This window comes from Meriones unguiculatus, chromosome 11 (genome assembly GCF_030254825.1).
Source record: "Meriones unguiculatus strain TT.TT164.6M chromosome 11, Bangor_MerUng_6.1, whole genome shotgun sequence".
NCBI lineage: Eukaryota > Metazoa > Chordata > Mammalia > Rodentia > Muridae > Meriones > Meriones unguiculatus.
Window position 1 is genome coordinate 81,413,643 of NC_083359.1, and position 21,782 is coordinate 81,435,424.

The 21,782-nt window shown below is 39.9% G+C and overlaps 2 protein-coding genes across 2 annotated transcripts; one reads left to right on the forward strand and one right to left on the reverse strand.

The window, feature by feature from the left end:
• Positions 1-2,617: 2,617 nt before the first annotated feature.
• Positions 2,618-7,874, forward strand: Mrps14 (mitochondrial ribosomal protein S14). The gene is made up of 3 exons (XM_021660392.2): positions 2,618-2,761; positions 4,564-4,722; positions 7,450-7,874. The coding sequence occupies exons 1-3, from the start codon at positions 2,717-2,719 to the stop codon at positions 7,630-7,632; spliced, it is 387 nt and encodes a 128-aa protein (XP_021516067.1). The 5' UTR covers positions 2,618-2,716; the 3' UTR covers positions 7,633-7,874.
• A 2,294-nt stretch (positions 7,875-10,168) lies between these two features.
• Cacybp (calcyclin binding protein) lies at positions 10,169-21,472 on the reverse strand. Its single transcript, XM_021660400.2, has 6 exons — positions 21,221-21,472; positions 16,820-17,036; positions 14,980-15,076; positions 14,459-14,558; positions 12,279-12,376; positions 10,169-10,994 (listed from the first exon to the last, which is right to left on the reverse strand). The coding sequence occupies exons 1-6, from the start codon at positions 21,239-21,241 to the stop codon at positions 10,838-10,840; spliced, it is 690 nt and encodes a 229-aa protein (XP_021516075.1). The 5' UTR covers positions 21,242-21,472; the 3' UTR covers positions 10,169-10,837.
• Between the last annotated feature and the right edge of the window lie 310 nt (positions 21,473-21,782).

Sequence of the window (21,782 nt, forward strand, 5' to 3'; positions counted from 1 at the left end):
GGAACCTTTATCTCTCCACTGGCCAATGGCAGAGAGTCCCTACCTTCTTTCCAGAGAACCAGTTTCTTGTACCTACTGCCAGAGCAACAGTGTTACTAACTCCCAAAATTACTTTTCCACAATTCTATATCTGGAGTGGCTTCTCATCACTCAGCGTTCACTTTGTTATCTACAAGTTTAGCAGGGCTCTGGAACCTTCTGATTCATTTCTAAGAAATCACATTTTACCCTTAAAAAATTCAAAGCCATTTAAAAAATATATACAGTTGGTTAGTCTGAGACAAAGTTCATTTCACACTTGTCACCAGTCATTGGTTCTCTTAACTCATTGGGCCAATTCCCAAGGTGGCCTTAGACTTCAAGTCATTCCGTATCTTAGCTACTCCCCCAAATTACTAAAGTCTTTTCTCCTAATGAAGGATATTTTGCCTGTGAGTTTGCTGATGAATCTCCCAGTTTTCAATGCATTGCCAGTTTTATCATTTAAAACAATTAAGATTTAGTTCTGCTATTTAGATTTTCAAACTGAAAGCTCATTGAAAAAAAATAATGTATACTAGTGTATTTTTTTTTTAGTTTTTTTCTGTTAGTGTGACTTACCTTGAATTGTTGGGAAGTTGTGGTATGCGTTGCTTGCTCAAGTCAGTGAGCCCCGTAAGTGGGTGCTCAGCTGTCAAAAGCAAGCCTGTCCTTACACTGCTTGAATGTGAAATAAGCAAGTGTCATAAACGTTCTATGTATAATTTTGCTATGAATAAAACATAAGAGAAAAATCTGTTAGGAGTAATCTTGTATGTTGCTAACTTTTAACCAACAGAAAAACTACAATGCACAGACTCTACACACATCACACTAAGTACACAGCATCTTAGGACTGATTTGAAAAATTGTAGCTTCCATGTTAAACTTGCAAGTTCAGTTCCAGTCAAAATTTTTAATTCTTGGGCTGGAGAGATGGCTCCGAGGTTAAGAACACTGGCTGCTCTTCCAAAGGTCCTGATTTTAATTCTCAGGAACGACATGATGGTTTACAACCATCTATAATGAGGTTGGTGCCCTTTTCTGGCCTGTAGGCATACATGTAGATGGAACACTATATATAATAAGTAAATCTTTAAAAATATGTCTGATTCTTCTTTTATCTTGTATTCTTAGTATTGGATTTCTTGTGCCCTTCGTTCTTAGGGGTTTGAGAGCATTATACTTGGGAGAAAATTAAGAAATGTGTTATGGAAAAATGAAGCAGTTAATAGTTTAACTTTTGATGGGCACAGTGGCACAAGCCTTTAATTTCAGCACTCAGGAAGCTGAAGGTAGATCTTTGTGAGTTCAAGGCCAGCCTGGTCTACAAAGCAAGTTCCAGGACAGCCAGGACTAACACATAGAAATCCTGTCTCAACAAAACAAAACAAAACAAAAAGTTTAACTTTCAGAGATATTGTAAGTACACATATTGGATTTAATCATTTAGATTTTTTTCTGGGCCTTTTAGGAATTCAACAAGTCCTACGGGTCTGTGCAATAATTTAATTGTATAAAATTCATTTCTTACTATATAGCCTATAAGCACATCTGTCTGACTTTTAAGCCCCTTCCAAAAACTTTGCTGACATAGTAACACATTAGTGAAAAAACTTAAAAAAAAAATCTCTTTTAAAATTGAGAATTTTTTTTTATACAACATATTCTGATTACGGTTTTCCCTCCCTCATCTCCTCCCAGCCCATCCAACCCCACTTAGAAATCAAACAGGAGTCTTATACCAACAGAAAAGGTAAGCAAAGTTTGCTTACACCCATATCCGGAGATAACTATAGATGACACCCAATTGTGTTTGTGCCTGTGACGGTGTGAGGGGAGTGTTAAAGAGTCTGAGGCAGGTGCCTGTCTGATGCTGGTGGTCTAGGACTTTTTAGAGTTAGTTTGATGGCAGGGACTCCTGTTGTCTTTTTCTGCAAGATGGTTTCAGTCAGACTCTCCCTAGTCCATTAGAAATGTTCAGTAAATTGGAACTCCTAAATAAAAGATTCTCCTTACACGGGAGATTCCTGTGTAAATAGCCCAATGGGCTATTCCTCACTGTATCTATCAACAAATACAAGCTAGGAAGATGACAGGAAAGGGCGCTGTATTCGACTGGAAACAGCATGTTTTAAATCACACACACACACACACACACACACACACACACACCCTAACTACCGCTAAATCTCACACACACACACACACACACACACACACCCTAACTACCGCTACCATCACCACCCAACATACACATACACTCAGTGACAAAAAGTAAAAGGTACACAACCTTAATACAGATACAATGTATATTAAAACCCTAGACACGCACACAGAACTATCAGAGCCACTACCATCATCATTACGGCAGACATGTGACATGTGCCAGTTCTGCAGGATGAGTGACAGACGTTGGCTAGTTTCCACCTGGTGGCGCCAACTCGGAGACTACTGCAGCGGGTTGGGCGGGGACAGAGGAGCCGCGGTAAGAGGAGAGCGCGCAGCCTCACTGCCTCACTTCGGCCAAAGTGGGTGGTCTGTGAAATCCCGCGAGAGCGCAAATCACGGCCCTAGCCCCGCCCCCACCTAGGCTACGTCTGTCCTGGGCGGGCCGACCTCTGAGGCACAGGCCCCGCCTCTCACGCATCCGTTTCCGCTGCTGTAACGCGCTGGTGGTTGGCTGGCGGCAGCCAACATGGCGGCGTCTGTGCTGGGCTCGCTGCTGCGGACCTTCCGGCAGGTCAGGCCGTTGCCTTTCTCGCCAGCGCACCTCTTACCCTGAATTCCGAGTCCTGCTTGTCCCCCTGTCCCCTGTCCCCTGTAATGCTCACGGAGGACCAATCCCAGGGCTCCTTCCATCAGCTCTCTTATTCCGGGCTAGGTTAGGAGAGGCCTGAGTGGCGAACGAGCATTTGGTGGTCAGGTGTGGAGCCGAGATTGGAAAGCTGCGAGGTTGACTCCGGTTGATTAGGGACTGCGAGTAAATGGAGAAGAAAAGGGGGTCGGAGGACTGAGGTCTAAGGGGATCCGACTGCGCACGGAACCTGAAGGGAAGCTAACTGTCAGCCAGTGGTGGATTGGAAGCAGGTGGTGACAATTTCGAGCAGGGAGCAAGCAGGCCATTCCGCTAAAGCTGAAGAGTTAGAGGAAGGGCGGGGAGTGGCAGTGATGGGGACAGAAACTGGAAAAAGTAGCAAAGGAAGTTGGAGAAGCCCTCAGGAGTTTTGCTGTGAAGGGTGTCAACCAGAGGGAGACCTGGGTGGTTTTTACTTTCTATGATAGAAGCAACGTCATCCGTATATTAGAGAGAAAGAGCCATTAGAAATGGGGGACACTGATGAGGGAGGACAGGGGAGAATCGCTGGAGCTCTGCCTTTTTGCAGGCAAGAAGTGATATAGGGTCTTGTGTATGAAGTTTGATTTTAGGTTAGGTCACGTGGAACAGTTTTGTCCAATAGAAATGTAATGCAATCCACAGGATGGTTTATTTATCTTTCTAGTATTTAATTGAAGTTAAAAAGTAGGTGCAGTTAATTTTGATAGGTATATTTTTAGCCAGGTTTATCCGTATTCTAACAAGTCAAGATTAGATGATTTATGAGACCTTTACATTCTTATGTTGGAAGCAGGTTTTCAAAGTCTTTTCTTGCATCTCACACTTGAAACATCACAGTTGGGATGCTTAATGTTTTGCATCATACAGTGAAGAATGCAGTTGTACCGAAAACAGAGTCGCCTGATGTTTGAAATTGTATAGTGAATTAATGTCAAGAACTGAGTCCCCAGTTGTACTGCTTACATTTCCAGTGCCTCCTGGTTAGTGGCCACTGTAATGGACAGGGGTGACTTATAACCAGAGTGGGGTGTAAGTGTACAAATGCTGCTCAGCCGATGGGTATGGTAGTCTGGGGAGGTAGGGAGATCTCTTCAGATTGCTTCTAATTTTATAACTAAGGGACACTGAAGTCAACCACGTGAGGGTGTAGGAGCAGGTAACAATGATTTAAGAAAGAGGAGCACTGCAGATTGTCATCTGATTTCCGTAAGAATTGTAGTGTGCACTGTTCCTAAATCTTGGGCTGGTGAGATGGCTCAGTGGGTAAAATACCTGCCACCAATCCTGTTTGGTTCAATCCTAAGGCCCTGTGTGGTGCAGAACGTTCTCTACCACACAAAAGTTGTCCTCTGACCTCCACACACATGCCTGTACACACACACACACACACACACAAACTGATTCACTAAAGTTGCCTCTGACCACACACATGCCTGTACACACACACACACACACAGATTCACTAAAGTTGCCTCTGACCACACACATGCCTGTACACACACACACAAACACACACACACACAAACTGATTCATTAAAGTTGTCCTCTGACCACATACATGCCCATCCATAGACATAAGCACACGCATAATATAATTCTTTTCATTGCTGAAAGTCATAAGCAGTGACTGAAAGTAGTTTATAAAATTGAAAAAAAAAAAACAAAAACACTTGCAGCACCCATGGTCCTTGTCTCTGTTTTTTTAGGTGGTTCCTCCATCAGCGTCAGGTCAAGTTCGAGGTTACTATGTAGACTGGAAAATGTTGCGTGATGTGAAGAGACGAAAACTGGCTTACGAATATGCAGATGAGAGGCTCCGGATCAATTCGCTCAGAAAGAATACTATTTTGCCAAAAGACCTTCAGGTTAGCCAGTTGATCCCTTTATTTATTTTTTCTTTCTTTCGTAAAAATCATTGACTTCAGATTCTTTGATGGTATTTTATTGCACCTTAGTATAATTTCTGAAGAATAAGATCAAATATTCAAGTCAACATAAATAGCCTTAAATCTGACTTTGGTAAGTTTAGGATAAAGGACAATTATTCATTTACTCCTTCGTAGTTCTTAACCTATTTCTTTAGACAGTCCCTAGAAAGTACTAGTGAGTGGTAACCATACAGAAACAGAAGTATTTTGACCTTTGCCCCAAGGTTTCTCTAACTTAATCCTGGTTTTGGAACCCTCAAGGTATTTGGAGTTACTGCTGTTTCGTCGGCTATGTGCCAAGCAGGTGGCCTTCCTCAGGACCTGCTCTCTGAAATTCCTTTGCCCCTGCAGGGTTAAGTGGTCTTCCATATAGCCTTCCTTTCTTATCATGTACTTCTGGTTAAATAAAAGGGTGTCAACCCTGCTTAGCTCATGAGGCACAAGGTTTTACACTGAAGTGGTGACAGAATACCTATAGGCTCATAGGAAATTAAAACCCAAGCTTCTTATCTTCCTGAAAATTCATATAAAAAACAAGTTGGCACAATGACTTTTTTCATTTTATTATGTATACAATGTTCTGCCTGCATGTACACCTGCACACCAGAAGAGGGTACCAGATTACAGATGGTTGTGAGCCACCGTGTGGGTGCTGGGAATTGAACTCAGGACCTCTGGAAGAGCGAGCAGTGCTCTTAACCTCTGAGCCATCTCTCTAACGCCCTGATTTTTGTTTTTCAAGACAGGTTTTCTCTGTGTAGCTCTGGCTGGCCAGGAATTCAATATGTGGACCTCAAACTTGGAGCTGTCTGCCTCTGCTTCCCAAGTGCTAGGATTTAAGTGTGTATCACCACTGCCTGGCTATTATGTGTTCATTTAAATCTCATCTGGTTTAAGCTAAATGAGCAGAAAACTGAGTTCCCAGGACCATTCTGTTGTGGCTTTTACTACAATTGGGGTTATTATATTACAACCACTTAATAGAAGAGAACCTTGAGCAACTCATCTAAAGACACTGTTGATCATGAAAGCAGAGTAGAAAGGTGGCTGCAAAGAGCTGGGAGTCCGTAGGGGTCAAAAGGCACACAGTTGGGTTTACAAGGTAAAGTGCTATGCTAAAATATTGTGTAGTAGTCATAGTCAGTACTATATTCTTCACCTGAAATCTGCAAAGAGTAGATAGTATGTGCCAGTATATAATAATTATATACAAATTTTAATTCCTAATTAAGCCAGAGTTATGAAGAACACTCCACACACACACCAGAAGAAATGCCTCTGGTATTAGTACCAGCAATAGCAGCATAGAAACTGAGTTATCTAAATTGATGAGGGCTGTCTAGTGCTTAAAAGTTAAATTTATATCTAGTTCCAGCAGGCTTTCTAATATGCTCTTTTGGACCTAAGTGCTTTCTTTTCTGCTTTCATTTTCCTTGTTCCATTGTCATTTGTAACTGACATTTTTTGAAGACAAGGAAGAGGTATGATAGACAAGTCTGCACATTCGTCTATAGCACTCAATATTTGTTTACTGACCCCACTGTGTTGTCTTCCATAATTCTCCACATATTTCAAAATGTCAACAAATGTATGAGCATTTGGACATCAGGATGGTTGAATACTCTATTAGTGATTTCTTTTAGGTATCATTGCAGTTTTTTTCTTTTAAATGTTAGTGTACTTTTTTTCTATCACAGGGTCAGTGATGTGTGACAGCACATCTAGCAAAGTGTTATATGTATACATATTATTATACTTTTTTTTTTTAAGAGTAAGTTTTTATTGATAACTTGAGCCTAATCTGCCATACTTTCTCCCCTCAGTCACTTACCAGTTTCATAGACATTACTTGTATGAGATCCATGGACATTGTAAATATCTTTTTCATGTAAACTTTGTCTGGCTACCCTTCTTTATTTCTACAGTAGTCAGAATCTTCATCTTAAGACTTTGAGGCTCTTGGTGATCCAACTTTTTAATTGTCTCAAGCCATGTTCTTTCCTACTGTATTATCAGTTCAGAGGTTTAAAACGTTTGTACTTCAAAAATTACGTGTCTCTATGGGGACAATAAATGCATTCCCGTATTTTTTCTAAATTAACCTAAACATGGATGTATGAAGCAGCACTATTCACAGTAGCTCAAAACAGGAAGCTACAGATACATAAAAGGACTTCTAGCATACTCAATGAACTGAGCAGATTAATGACACCTGCAACAGTGTACGTGGCCTAACCAGCATATTGTAGAATAAAAGACCAAGCAAATTGAATAGAGAGAGAAAATATTATATGGGCATGCAACATACAATTTGCAACAGGAAAAATGTATTTTTATGTTATTAGTGAACATGTTAGCTGTAAGCCAGTGCCCTGAGAAGGGAGGCACAGATCAACCCTTGGGTGCTGATATTACTTTCTAATTCAGTGTTGGCTACATAGTATATGTTGTTTGTAAAAATATACCGAACTTTGTCATTATAGTTTGCAGATTGTTTTAATCTTTAAAATCATACTGGAAAAAAAATGAAGTATTTCTTCTTATTTCTTCTTTTTGTTTCTTCTCAAAGGTTAAGGCTTACTACCAGTGTTCTTTGGCTAAGGGTCTAGCCCATTCATCCTTTCCTTTAGGCACTGAGTTATGATCTGTTATGATTTCTCTTAGGAAATGGCTGGTGAAGAAATCGCTGCCCTCCCACGAGATAGCTGTCCTGTTAGAATCAGAAATCGGTGTGTCATAACATCCCGCCCACGTGGTGTTAAGCGTCGCTGGAGGCTTAGTCGCATTGTCTTCCGCCACTTAGCTGACCATGGGCTACTGTCTGGAGTCCAACGAGCAATATGGTAAATGAGTTTAAGGCCCTGCTCCGGGGAAGCCAGCCCTGTCAAAAGAGACTTTAAAGACCAGGTCCTGGTTTTTATAAAGGTCTGCTATGTTTAGTCTGTTTGGCCCCAAGCTAAATTACTTTTAGATTTTAAATGAAGAAACATGGTTATTTCTGTCATTGACTTGTCTTTTCTTTAACTTTAGAATAGGCATATTACTCCCAAACATGGTTATGAGTGGAATAAAAATAATTTGTTAAAATACAGTGTTTTCTTTGAAGTTTGATGTTTTGTAGCCAAATATATTTTTTTAAAGAGTGATTTCACAAAACACTTGAGAAGACATTCCATTCAGTCGACAGGTTGCTTTTCTATGATGTGCTACTCCTGGGCTAGCTTAGCTTCCCTGGTCTTTTCAAGATAATGTTTTAATAAATTTTCAGAGTAAACATGTTTATATACTAACAACAAAAATAGAAACAAATCATTCTTTATTCCTGTGAACTTTGAAATTTGTATGTATTTGGTGCTTCCGTCCACTCTGCTCATTCTTACTCATGATCATTGTCTTATCACCAGTGGAAAGTCCCTTGATATCTATGTCCTGTAAGATTATTTACTATATCCTTGCTTACTGGCATAAAGAGTATATTTAGCTCACATATTTCCACCTGTCTTTAGGGATCATTGGCTTTTTAGTAGGAAATGATGTGTAGGGACTACAAGATACACCAAGGTTAACTCATAGCTACTAAATTGTCATTGCCTTGTTACAAATTATTTTGTTTCAAGATTTATTATGTTCATGTGCATGCAAGGGGTGGTTGTGAGTGCTTGGAGGGCCAGGGGTGTCAGACTGGAGTTATTGTGAGGCCCCTGGGATGGTGTGGGGAACTGAACTGGGGTTCTCTGAGTAGTACACATGGAGCCATCTCACCAACTCTTAAATTGTGTTTTTATTAGAAGTGGTACCTTTATATTAATTTTATATTTGTGTATCTTACATAAAAATCTTAACTCTTGGGGGCTGGAGGGATGTCTCAGCAGAGAGCGCTCACTGCTCTTCCAGGAGACCAGAGTTCAGTTCCTAGCACCCATGTAATTCAACTCCCTGGGGTTGAACCTCTGGCAATCACAACATGTAAATACCCACACATGTGCACATAATCCAAAAATAGTAAAAACAACCTTTACAAAAATCAACTAAATGTCACCAACATGTTTACAATATATTAAAATTGCAGTATATTACTATCAATCTTGGTACAGAATTTAGAATCCATCTATTGGGCAAATGTTAATAGTCTAAAGAGACTTGAGAAAAACTTGTACTAAACTTAGCATGCATACTATTGCTTAAATAGTTCTCTCTCTCCAAAATGCATACTGAACTCTAATGCCTAGTATTTAGAGGTGGGACTTTTAGGAAATAGGGCCAGTTTCACCTTCATGAATGAGACCAAGGTGCTGGGTGCTCCTGGAAGACTTTCATCCCCTTTGCATCCTCTGTCAAAGCAAGCTCTTATTAACCACCAAATGTTTTGGCCCTTTGATTTGGAATTGCCCAGAATGGCAAGAAAGGTTTCTATTTATTTCTGTAAATTACAAAGCAGAAATGAACAGAGTGAGTTAGGTTTTTCTTCAATTTTAGTGTTTTTTCAATCATGTTAAAGTTTCAGTGATTCTAAGATCAATATTGTCTGTGATGTAGCACAATAGTAGTTAGTGTTAATAAGTGTTCTTTATATACATTCCAGTTTTTTGTTGTATGCGTTTATTTTTCATAACCTACACATGAAATTAAATATATTCTTATATGAGATCCAGTGGAGTTTTCCCAACATAAAATAGAGTGGTATGGCTTTTCTTAGTATTTTCTAGAACAGGGTAAGCATGTTTTTGTATTTCCCTTGTTTTTTGTTTTGGTGACCCAACTGCTTTCATTCAGCTTACTTACTGGAGCATGGGGAACTTACTAGCGGCTACACCATTGAAGAAAATGTCACCTCCCCTAACTCCTATGTGTTTTTTTCTATGAACTATTTATTTATAAGAAATTGTGTGTAGTGTTTTGCCATGTATTTTCATTTTATATTTTTAATCGAGACTTTTCCCCACTCTTAGGTTATAATGGAATTCCATCTCTTCTAGTACTTACATACTCTTATGTTTACATCCTTGATTCTGTATATGTTGAAAGTGACTATTCTGTTATATTGATAACATGAATGATTCATTTCCCTACCAGATACCACTCTTACTATAGTCTACATCTTATAATATGCAATCTGTTTCACCCTTCTGTTTATTTCATGTTTCAATAACAGTTCATTATACTTCTAGCCATCCATTCTGTATGTTAGTTTCAAGTTCCAACTTTTACCTAATTCTTAATTGCAGTTGAAGTGAGGTGATCTGCTAGCTTTTTCTTGTGGACATCTAATTGCTTTCTTTATGGTGGTGAGCCTAGCCTTTACCAGCTATCGCTCCAGCTTTCTTACTGCAGAAACGAAGCCTAACTTTCATACACTTTAAAACAGATGGCAAACTCATCTATCTTTTAAGTAAAACTCCAACTTTATTGAACAAAGGAATAGATGGATTTTCAAGTTTTTCTCATCATGGTTCTTTATAAGCCATCTGATCCACGGCAGTATTTACCAACACAAGATGTTTGTCTATTTCTATCATTTGTATTTTGTTTAAACTTTATATTCATAAATATACTTAAGTCAATTAGTAGTACATGGTAATACATGGCACACACATCGCTTAAGCTGGTAATAACGGAAAACAGCTCTATAGTAACTTGCAAGTTTGTATACAAATTTGAATTTTATGCAAAAACTTTGGTTTTCTTTTACATTACTAGGAGCTAATGTCAGTTACAAGTAGGCAAATACTTGTTTTCTACCTTCCAGCCAGAACAAAAATATGTAACATTTTCATTATGTAAGGTTTTTTTTTTTTTTTTTACATTTCAGAAAGAATGTCACAACCTTTTCTTAAACAAAATGACTGGGGTGCTAATGAATAAGCATATTATTTAAATCAAATAATAAGCGTATTATTTAAATCAAATCCTCCAGTAAGAAAAGGAGAATTTGCTGTCTTTACTTAGAAGACTGTGTAAAGTTATCTGTCAAATTTGATGTGCAGTTCAACAACATTCCCTTACTGGAAACATGAGCATTCAACATCACAGTTCCCATTAGGACGTAGAAGTCTCAAAATTCTGTGTCTTCTCTGGCTTGCTTCTCTCTGGATTCCACCCATGCTTTATTAATGGTTCGCTTCATGTCATCATCCCCATCTTCATAAATTTTCTTTAGAACATTCATTAAACCCTCACTAGGATCTGCTTCAGTGTCATAGGAAGGCTTTCTGTGAAAAAGAAAACAAAGGAAAATTTGAAGCATGGAAAAATACTCTTAGATTGTAAGTGGTACGAAGTTGAGTAGAGAGAAGAGATACCAGACCATACAACAAAATAGTATGCCTAGGTTCATCCTGATAAAGCTGCAAACCTACATGGACATGGTACACAGAAGAGAGAACCAACTGACAAAGACTGATCGTGAGGCAATGAGATTTCAGGAGCAAAGAGGCAAATGTGAGCAAGTACTTTTCTAACTTGTTCATTTTCAAAAGCATGTTTCTTCACATTTCAAAACCTACAAAACCCTGTAAAAATGTGTTATGGTATGGACATATAATGAAACTATTAAATTCTAATTAGAAAAAAAAAAAATCACTACACTTGAGATTCATGGACCTGGGCCTACCTAAGGTTAAGTGGTATGCAGTCTTTAATTAAGCAATTCTAGTTCAATGAATATCCAAACACTGCCAATCAGCTTTACATTTTTATTTTTGAACTAGGTCTCATTATTTAAACTCAGGCTTAAATCAAGTCCCAAGTAGTCAAATGTGCCTAACTCTAGCCTACTACTTCCCAAATGTATGCTGGCTACCACAGGAGGAATAAGAAAAAGTAACGACTGAGTGAAGGATACTACCAACTACAGGAGAAAACTTGTAACTGATGAAAGTCATCTGGTAAGATTTTTTAAAAAAAGTAAAACTGGATGTGGTAGTAAATGCATATAATCTCACTTGTTGGGAGACAAAGTTTTGTGTTACCTAATAGGACTCAAAAATAAATAATTTTTAGAAAGAGTATCCCTGTTACACAAAACCAATGTGAATCCAACTACATCTTAGAGACATCTAAGGAATCAACTGACTTTTGTAGCTGAGCTCTTCTAGAATTCCTAGAGCCGAATTATTTGAGAATAAGCCATAGAGATCTACTGATGCACCACTATGCCCAGGAATAAAAACCATGCTAAAGAACAAGCTAAAGAACAAGAATAGCAGTATTAAACTGGCCCTTGCTCTCCTCAAATAGGCTGTATCAGGCTAGGCATAGTAGTGCTCGCCTTTAATACCAGCACAGAAGGAAGCAGAGGCAGGTAGATCTCCATGAGTTCAAAGCCAGTCTGGCAAGTTATAGGACAGCCAGAACTACCTAATAGAGGCCCCCTGTCTCCAAGAGGTTGGCCCAAGACCTTAGGAGATAAACAATTTGCTTTACAGCTATTATCCATAAAAGTGAAACCATAACCTCAGCTAAAAATAGTAAAAATTAAAGGAAAGTAAACTCACTCTTTCTCTTTGCATTCTTTTTCCACCTGAGTTAAGTAGTCCCATCGTGTGTTTTCTGCTTTCTTTCTACATAGGATAATAACTGTATCAGTCTTGACCTAGAAGAGAAAGAGACAGTGGAGCTTATGACACAGAAATAAGCATGAATATTTAGAGAATAGTAATTTACCCAATCAAGCGCCTAGTACATTGATACTCATTCTTGGTGCTAGCAATCCTTTTATCAATTGGATCAAACCTAAAGATGGGGTATGGCTCACTTGGTGCCTGATTTTGTAAAGCCCTGGGCTGATGCCTACTATCACATAAAGCAGGGCATTTTGGCACATTCTTCTAACCCCAGCACTTCAAAGACAGAGGTAGGATTATTAAGAGTTAAAGGTCATCTTTAGCTGCTTAGTGGGATGGAGTACTGCCTGGGCTACCTGATACCCTATTTCAAGACCCTTGGGCTGCTTCAGAGGGTAGAGCACTGTACATGTGTCTTGGTTGGTTTTGCTTGTGTTTTTGTCAACTTGACACAAGCAAGAATATCTAGGAAGAGGAACCTCAATTGAGAAAGTGCCTCCACCAGATTGCTTGTGAACAAGTCTATAGGGCATTTTCTTGATTAATGGTTGACAGGGAAGGCCCAAGCCACTGAGGGTAGTATACTCCCTGGGCAGGTGACCTTGGGTTACATAAGAAAGAAGGCCAAGCAAATCCCAGAGAACAAGCCAGTGTGCTTATTCTATGGCCTTTACTTCTGTTCCTACCTTGAATTCCATTCATGATGGACTATGATATGGACATGTTACTTTTAGTCTTGGTGTTTTATCACAGTAATAAAAACTTAACTAGGACAACATGTCATGAAGATGTCCAGAACCCAATTAAAAAGCTAGACATGGTCATACACTACTGTGATCAAAAAAGTCCTATGGTGAGATGGAGAAAGGAGAGGCCAAAGCTTATGGGCTGGCTAGCCTGCTGCATACACTGGAGAACCAACAAGAGACTGTCCCAAACAAGGTAGAAGGCAAGGACTGACATGAGGCTGTCTTCTGATCACCACAGTGTGTATATCCAAGTGCACACTCATGTACGTACTTACACATATACACACACACAGACTGAGACTTAAAAAGAGACTGTTAATGGGAAATGTGGTTAGAACTTGATTGGAAGAGCCTCTCTGGGATAAAATGTGTACCAAGTAAAACCTAAGATGTGAAAGAAGGGCACTGTAGACAGCTGGCTTAGCAAAAGGAAGAGTTTGCAAACAATCGTGTGTTGTTGAAAGGACTGGCTGAATCTCAGTGACTTAAGAAAAAGGAGAGGGTCAAGTGTCTGAAGGGAGAGCAAGGAAGGGAAATAGCTTTCAACTCAACACTAACTCCTAAATCAAGCCAACTCCTAAATGCCTTGATTACTCCTTTGGCTCTGAGATAAACAAATGAAGGATCTGAAGTGAGACCCTGGCTTCTATTACTTAACAGATTGCTTTTATTACTACTTTTAAGCAATACCTAATAGGAAGAATGACATGTCTATACATCTAATATATTAAATACAACTTTCTTAAATTGGAAAGAATGATTGAATTTGTAAAAAATATGAGCATCAATTTTTTAAATGAAAATATTTGTATCCTTACAACTTCAACAATAAAGCTAAGTACTCAAAGAGATCCTCACAAATTTACATATAATGCACCTAATATTTTTTATTTATGTTAGTATTTCCTATCTATCAGTATACCATTCTAGTTACTGCTGTACAAATGGAGAAAGTGAGGCAAAGAAACACCAGTGGCCACAACTACTGGGTATTAAGGTGACATTATAACTTAATCACTTAAAACATTTCTCCTTAATTTTTTTAAAAATAGTTTTTTTTTTTTTTAGAATAGTAATACCCTAAAATGAATTGGCAAACTTTCTTCAAAGGACAAAATGTAAACTACTTATTAAATATATTTATTTAGTAAATATATTTCATGGGCTAAGTGATCTACTCTGCCACTGTTATGCAGAAGTATATACCAAAAGTACTTAAGAACAGCTACTCCAAAAACAAACTATTTACAGACCAGGCAGAAGACTACACTTTACTGGTACCTGATATAGCAGTTAATTTTTAGTTCATCTCCAGCCTAAACAAATAAGGCTCTTATAATAATAATAAAAAAAAATACTCACTTTTTTTGAACTGCTTTCCACAGAGATGGGTTTCAAAAGATTGTTCACAATCATGGAGTAATTCTTGCCATTGAGATTTTTTACCAAAAGATCAAATGACCTACAACACAACAGAGAGTGCATTGTATTTCTGGTTTTATGACACTCTACAGTTCTTGAAACAGTAAATAACCTGCTTTATTTTAGTACAGTGGTTCTCAACCTTCCTAATGGCTGTAAACCTTTGATACAGTTCCTCATGTTGTAGTGATCCCTGATCATAAAATTATTTTGTTGCTGCTTCATAACTGTAATTTTGCTACTGTTATAAATTATAATGTAAACATGATATTCATGATAGCTGATATATGACCCCTGTGAAAGGATCGTTCAATCCCAGCGGTGTCACAACCCACAGGTTGAGAATAACTGGTTTAGTGTGTAGCTTTGGTTAACTTCAAATTTAAGCAGAATTTTGGAAGCTATACAGAAGAGTCCCACGATAAGGCAAGGATCGCTGTACTTCAGTAACAAGAACTCACCTCTCTGTGAAGTGTACCTGCACATTCTCAGTGGGAACCTGATGAACTCCAGTTAAGGTAATGTAGATTTTCACAAACTTATCAGACTGGTCCCATCCTAGCAAAACCAAAAAGAAGATGGAACAGGAGTGTTTGAAACTGTGTACAGAAAAGCAAGAATATATGGCTTCTCATAGAACCCAGTTACAGCAGTTAAAACACGGCCCAGCATAAGAGCACTGTTCTCTCAGAATCAGAGTTGTTCAAAGTCCAGCACTACCGTGGCAGCTAATAAGCATGTGTGCCTCTAGTCTGAGGATATCAGACACTTTCTTCTGGACTCAGATGCATGCAGATGGTGCACATACACGCAAATAAAACATCTATACACACAAAGTTTAGAAAATAATTCAGTAACAGAGACATAGAAAAAAATTAAAGGTTAGAAAATTCTCAAGATAGGGGGCTGGAGTGATAGCCCAGAGCTTAAGAGTACTGGCTGCTCTTCCAGAGGACCCTGGTTTGATTTCCAGCACCCACATGGCAGCTCCCAACTGTCTGTAACTCCAATTCCAAGGGATCTGACACCTCCCCAACTCTCTCACATACACACACAAGCAAAATACCAGTGCACAAAAAAAATAAAAAGGAATTATTAAAAAAATCCTCAAGATGGGGAGGCTAAAGTCTCAAACAGTATTTCTAAGAACAGTACTATTGCTGAAACTAGGCATCCAGTAAGTGGGAGAATGTAAACTGAAATTCAGTTTCCAAATGCAAGGCCTGTGATGTTATTTGTTAAAATAAAACTACAATTATTAAATGTTTTTTTTTTTTTTTCAAAAAAATTATCTTCTGCATTAGGGTCTGAACCCTTAGCCTTGTAAATACCAGAACCCCTCTACCACAAAGTTTCATTTCAGCACTAATTTTTCTTTTCTATTTTAAGAAAGGGCTTAAACTGCCAAAGCTGGCCTCAAAACTTGCACTCTTTCTACCATAGCCTCCCAACCAGCTAAAATTGTAAGTAGGCATGCGTCAGTATGCCCAGCAAAGACATGAAGATTAGCTTATTTGTAAAATAATTTCACCCTGTATCTAAAACTTGACAGATCTTGCCATGGTGGCGCACACTTATAGTCCCAGCACTTGAGGTGGAATCAGGAGAATCTGGATCTCAAAGTCATCATCAGTTACACAGTGAGTTCAAGGCCAGCCTGGGCTACATATTCAGACCCTGTCTCTGGGAAATTAATAATTTTCCATTAAGCTGAATAGCTAAACATTCAATACTGCCTAATTCTATAACCATTTCTACTTCTTTAAGCAGTCTTTAAAACCAAACAAAACCAGCCCTTTCAAGATGAAGTAAAATGTAAGTTTAAGATTCCAGTTCCTAAGTACAGCATGGTGACACACAACTAGGCTGCCGGCCACCTGGGAGGCATAAGTGAGAGGACCTTTTGAGCCCAAATTGACTTCAAAAACCAGCCTGGACAATATACCAAGATGCATGGCCTCAAAGTAAAACAGTGAGCCTGGGACACACAAGGCAGGAGGGTCTCAGAGTTCAAAGCCAGATTGGGCTACAAGCCAACTGTCTCACACACAATAAAGCAAAGCCTAGACAGACAGACAAAAGATCGTAATTCTTCATCATAAATCTGTTAATTTGGGCTCCCAGTATAGTATCTAATGCCGTTTTGGTATATATTGTAACACACTAAAATAGTATCTACCCCACACTAAATGTTAACAAGAAAAAAAAAAAAAAACTTAAAAAAAAGTATATAACATAAGTATGTTACAGAGTGGTTATTTCTGCTTGGCAGAACACTAGATATAGTGGAACAGGCCATACCATAATTACTGATTTTCACGGTGTACCCTGTTGTAAGAGGAGCAACCACAGCAGCTGGCTTTTCATTGTCACGTTCTTGTTTCTTCTGTGACTTCTGCTGCATCTTGTTCTTTATTTCCATCTCAATCTTGGACTTTTCACTTGTGAGAGTATCTCGTACTCTTTTCCTACTGGACTTTTCCAACAATACTTTGACCTCTTCTAGGTCTTTCTGCAACTGTGTCAAAGCAGAGAGGTAAGTCAGAATAAAGAAGGCCTGCTACCAATTCAACTTATTGAAATAAGAGCTAAAAAGTTTGTTTTAATTTAAGAGTTGCAAACTTAATCATTTTTTCTTGCTCACTGAACTGTAAATAACTCACACTTCCTTTTTATTAAAGGAAAACAATCTTAAATCAAAAGTAATTAAGTCTATATTTTCCAGTGTGGTAGGCTGCTACCTGCCTTTCTTCTACAACAATGAAAAGGAATCTTGGGAGATGTAAAAGTACAAAAATAGAAAAAAAGTGTTCAGATGTCCTTGTAACATCAAATACTAGAAACGTTTAAATATTATAGTAAAAGAGATGAGAATCCATCTGATTGGGAAGCACTGAGGCTTCCTACTGGGGTAACAAGGCTACACTTTCAGTTCTCACTGATCCTCCTATCTCAGAGTCTGAATTTTTAATAGTCAGTCAGCAAGATGGGTCAGTGGCTAAAGGTGCTTGCTGCCAAGCCTGATGGCCTGAGTTCAATTCCCAGGATCCAGGTGAGAGGATTATCGATATCTGGAATAAATACCTGATCTCCACATGTGCCATGGTAAATAAATGCTAAAAATATTCTGCTTCTAAGAAAAAGTCTGTTCTGCAGTTGGGTCGATCTTTTGGTAGAATCTGAGACCACAGAAAGGAAACCTGGATATCTAATCCCATATGAACACACTCTTGGAAACTGGTCTTTACACATCTGTTGTTTTCTTGTCTTGCCAATATATCAGGTAATCCCTCTGTTTTCTGCAAACAATGTGAAACTTCATTAAAGACAAAGCTAGAAAATCAATGGGCTGAGGCTGGAGAGATGACTCAGTCGTTAAAACCCATGCTGTTCTACTAAAGCACCCACACCAGGTACAACTACAAATCTTTGTGATTCTTTCTACCTCCAAGGTATCGGATGTCCTCATCTGGCCTCCATGTCACCTGCATACAAGTGCTATATATAGGCATAACAAAACTCAATGGGCTTAAATATTTTCCCCACTGGTCCCCTCACCTTCTGCCTTGGTAACATAACCATAAATACCTTACTTTATAACTTCATACTCAATAAAAGGCTTAATGCTAAAAATCCTTAAATGCTCCATTTACAATTGATAGAGTCCATTACAGAAAACCACAATCAAAATGCAGAGTTGTGGAGTCCAGTCCCAATGGATATATCTGCAACATAACTCCCTCACATAAGGTATATAAGGCGCAGGTATTTGTGGAGGCGGGAATGGTTGAGATTCTAAGAGACACAGGTTCAGGGAGCCTTTTGTGAGATATGACCCCTAATAAGAGCAGAAGCTCCACCCACCCAAAAAATCTCACCCAAATACCAGCATAACTGCCTGAACATGAGCTGAACAAGGACAATACAAGACATGCTAAGGTGGACAAGGAAAACAGAAAGGACTACAGACAAATAAGAAAGGGTAAGAGCATGAGAAAGTCTCCCCAAGAAAGAGTACAACAATTAGTTGGCCAGAAAAAGGTCAGATGTGAAAACTTACCTACAAAAAACATCACATAGACTTAAGCAGGTATGTATCAATTAATGAAAGAGAAAGAAAAAGCAAGAGGAGAGCAAAAGAATGCCAATAGGAGGGCTTTGAAGGAAGGGGGAAATGATGCGATTTATTAAAAGAAAAAATTTTTAAATCTTTTAAATGGATATTAAGTAATAAAAAGGAGTTAGGCAGCTTTCATTTTATAATTTATAATAGCTCATTACTCTGTGACCTTTATGGTCTTTTTTTTGTATTTACTAACGGTTTATACTAACCACAACAGTGAAGTGCTTGTCCACAATCTCAAGAAAAATTGGTCCCAAACTGCACACTCATCTTTTGAACATAGAAACATGCTATTTCATTCAAAGTGTTTCAGTGGTTTCAAATTCACATGGATTCTAATATCAACATAATAAGAATATTAAAACGTAAAGCAAGTACTTATTCCCAGAATAAAGATTTAATGGACAAAAAGGAGAAAGGAACTATAACAGATACAGAAGAAAGGAAATATAACAAATCTAAGAGGCTTTGCTTTTGACTGAAATGGGAATCCTAGCTGATTCATGGGAGAATCCCCAGGCCCTCTTTATGGCCAGTTTTAGCGCTGAAGTATTTTAGTAAGGTGTCAAGTGAAGGGACTTACACAAGAAGCATTGCTCAGTTTTTGAATTTGCAGCCCTGAAACGAAAGATAGTGCAGCTTCCTATCTGCTTCATCTTGTAATTTTTCTTGCCTTCTAGGCATGCATTTGTTTTCTGTATGTAAACTTGCATCTCCCTCTGAATCTGTTTTCTAGTTATTCAAGAGGTGATTTAAAACCAGTGTGCTTGGCCTGGTGGCCTGTGCCTTTGGTTCTAGCACTCTGGAGGTAGAGGCAGGTGGAGCTCTAGTCCAGACCAGGGCTACTTAGTGAGACCTAGTCCCCTACACCAAACTGCTCAAAATGAAGGACCCAACTTTTTCCTGAAAAGACATGGAACTGGACACCAGGTACACACACAAATGGATGTAGCACATGTAGGAAAATGCACAACAAATCCATAAGGTGGTACTACACACTTACTTGGATGGGATGATACAAACAACAAAACCATCCACAGAAATAACAACTATTACTGAGTATGTGGAGAAATAGTGCCTTTTATCTGAAGACTTCCCTTATTATCTGGCACATGGACTATAAAAACATGCCCGCAAACCAAAACTTGTTTACAGGGAAACACAACCGTCCATATGGAGAAATAAGCATGTGCCAACAAATGAGTATGCATTTTATCTGTACAATGGGACGTTATTCAACCATAAAAAGTTATGATACACTGATATGTCACGGATGAACTAGAAAAATGTAAGGCACCAATCCAGCTAGATGAAGCACCTACTGGGTTTCTACTTGAGACGAAAATATCCTGCAACTAGGTAACTGATGGCTGAACAACAGGAAAACTGAATTGTGCACCTTAATATGATTGTATAAGGTGAGTTTTATCGCAAAGGAAACATGTGCCCCTATATCTCCAAACCTCAAGTTAACAAAGTTCCTTCCTTTGGAGAGGATCAATACTGAACTAACCACTCGTAAGCACAACTGCTAAGCCACCCCAGACTCTCCATGTGAGCACATGATGCTGGAGGCTACTTACTTGTGGCAAGATACCCAGATTAATACTTTAAAATAACTTCCTAGATTTTCTGCGTTTAAAGCTTTTCAAAGTGAGGAGAAATTTTCCGAAAAGCAAATCTTAACAGATACAGATAACCAATGCTTCTGTGAACACAATATGTCAACCACATAAAACCTATACGGGCCAGAAAACGAGCGATCAATTATCATTTCTGTTTTGTAGGTGAGTAAAAGAAATTTGATGATCCAAAAAAGTCAAGTCGGGCTGGAGAGATGGCTCAGCACTGTCTGCTCTTCCAGAGGTCCTGAGTTCAATTCCCAGCAAGTACATGGTGGCTGACAACCAACTATAATGGGATCTGATGCTCTCTTGTCATGCAGGCATACATTCAAATAAAGTGCTCAAATATATAAATAAATCTTAAAAAAAGTAAAGTCATCCACGTTCATTGTTTACAGATCTAAAAACAGACGCCACGCAATTTCCTACCATTACCTACAACTACATTTACAGTTATTTTTAAAAAATGCTTTTATCCCTAAAGATTGGGTATGTAACGCAATGGTAGAGCGGTCGCGTGCCTGGCATGTGTAGGGCCTGCAGGCCGGCCCCTGGGGCTGCTCAAACTAAAACCGTAAGCTGTCCAAGGCGTTTAGAAATAGCCCGGAGGATGTATTTCAACCCTGAGGAATGAATACGGTAGCCCAAAGCAGCATGGCTGGTTGGGGCATAGGGATTTCTCCCAGTTGCCCCAGGCCCGGTGCTAACAGCTTTGCAATGAGCTTTAATCTAACCAAGGTTCCTGCTCCCTGGCCGGCACGGCTGCCGAGAGGGCAAACGAGAGGGGACAACCACCCACGGGCCGCGCCGAAGGCTGGGCTCCCGACACACCCCCGACCCTCCAACCGCGGCCGGGCGGCGCAGGGCCCAGGCAGGTGGCGGCGCGGAGGCCGGTACCCGGGAAAAGGCGCGGCCGCTGGGCGGCGCGGGCCGGTGGGTCGGGGCCAACCTCACCTCCTCCAGAGTGGAAGCCATGGTGTGGCGGGTCGGGCCCGAGGCCAGAGCTGCAGCGGTGCACCGGAGAAGGCAGGAGAAACCGAACACGCCACCCGCGAACGTCGCAGCGCCGGCAGCGGGCGACACGAACCCGGCGCGAGTCGAAAGCCCGCCCTCCGCACGAGACGCCTCTGGAACCTTCGCGAGGCTCCGCCGCCGGCCCAGGAGGCCCCGCCCAGCTCCGCCCCGCCGAGCCTAGTCCCGCCCCCGGTCGGGTTGCCTAGCAACGCTCAACTCTCGAGAGAGATTGAAAGCTCAAGCAGCGTCCTGCCTCTTCCTTCCGCCCCACAGCTGAGACGTCACTACGGTACGGCGTAGTCTGGCTGCGCAGTCGCAGCTCGGAGCACCGGCCTGCCCCAGCCCAGGAACTAACGCGCAGCGGTCTGGGGACCCGATGGGACGTGGTTAGAGAAGGGCAGCTTCCGCCGCTGGGACGCTGGGCTAGCCAGGCCGCCATCTTGTCGTCAGCTATTGGGAGGGGTTGGGAGATAACAAAGGAGCGCCCCCAAAGAAGCACAGT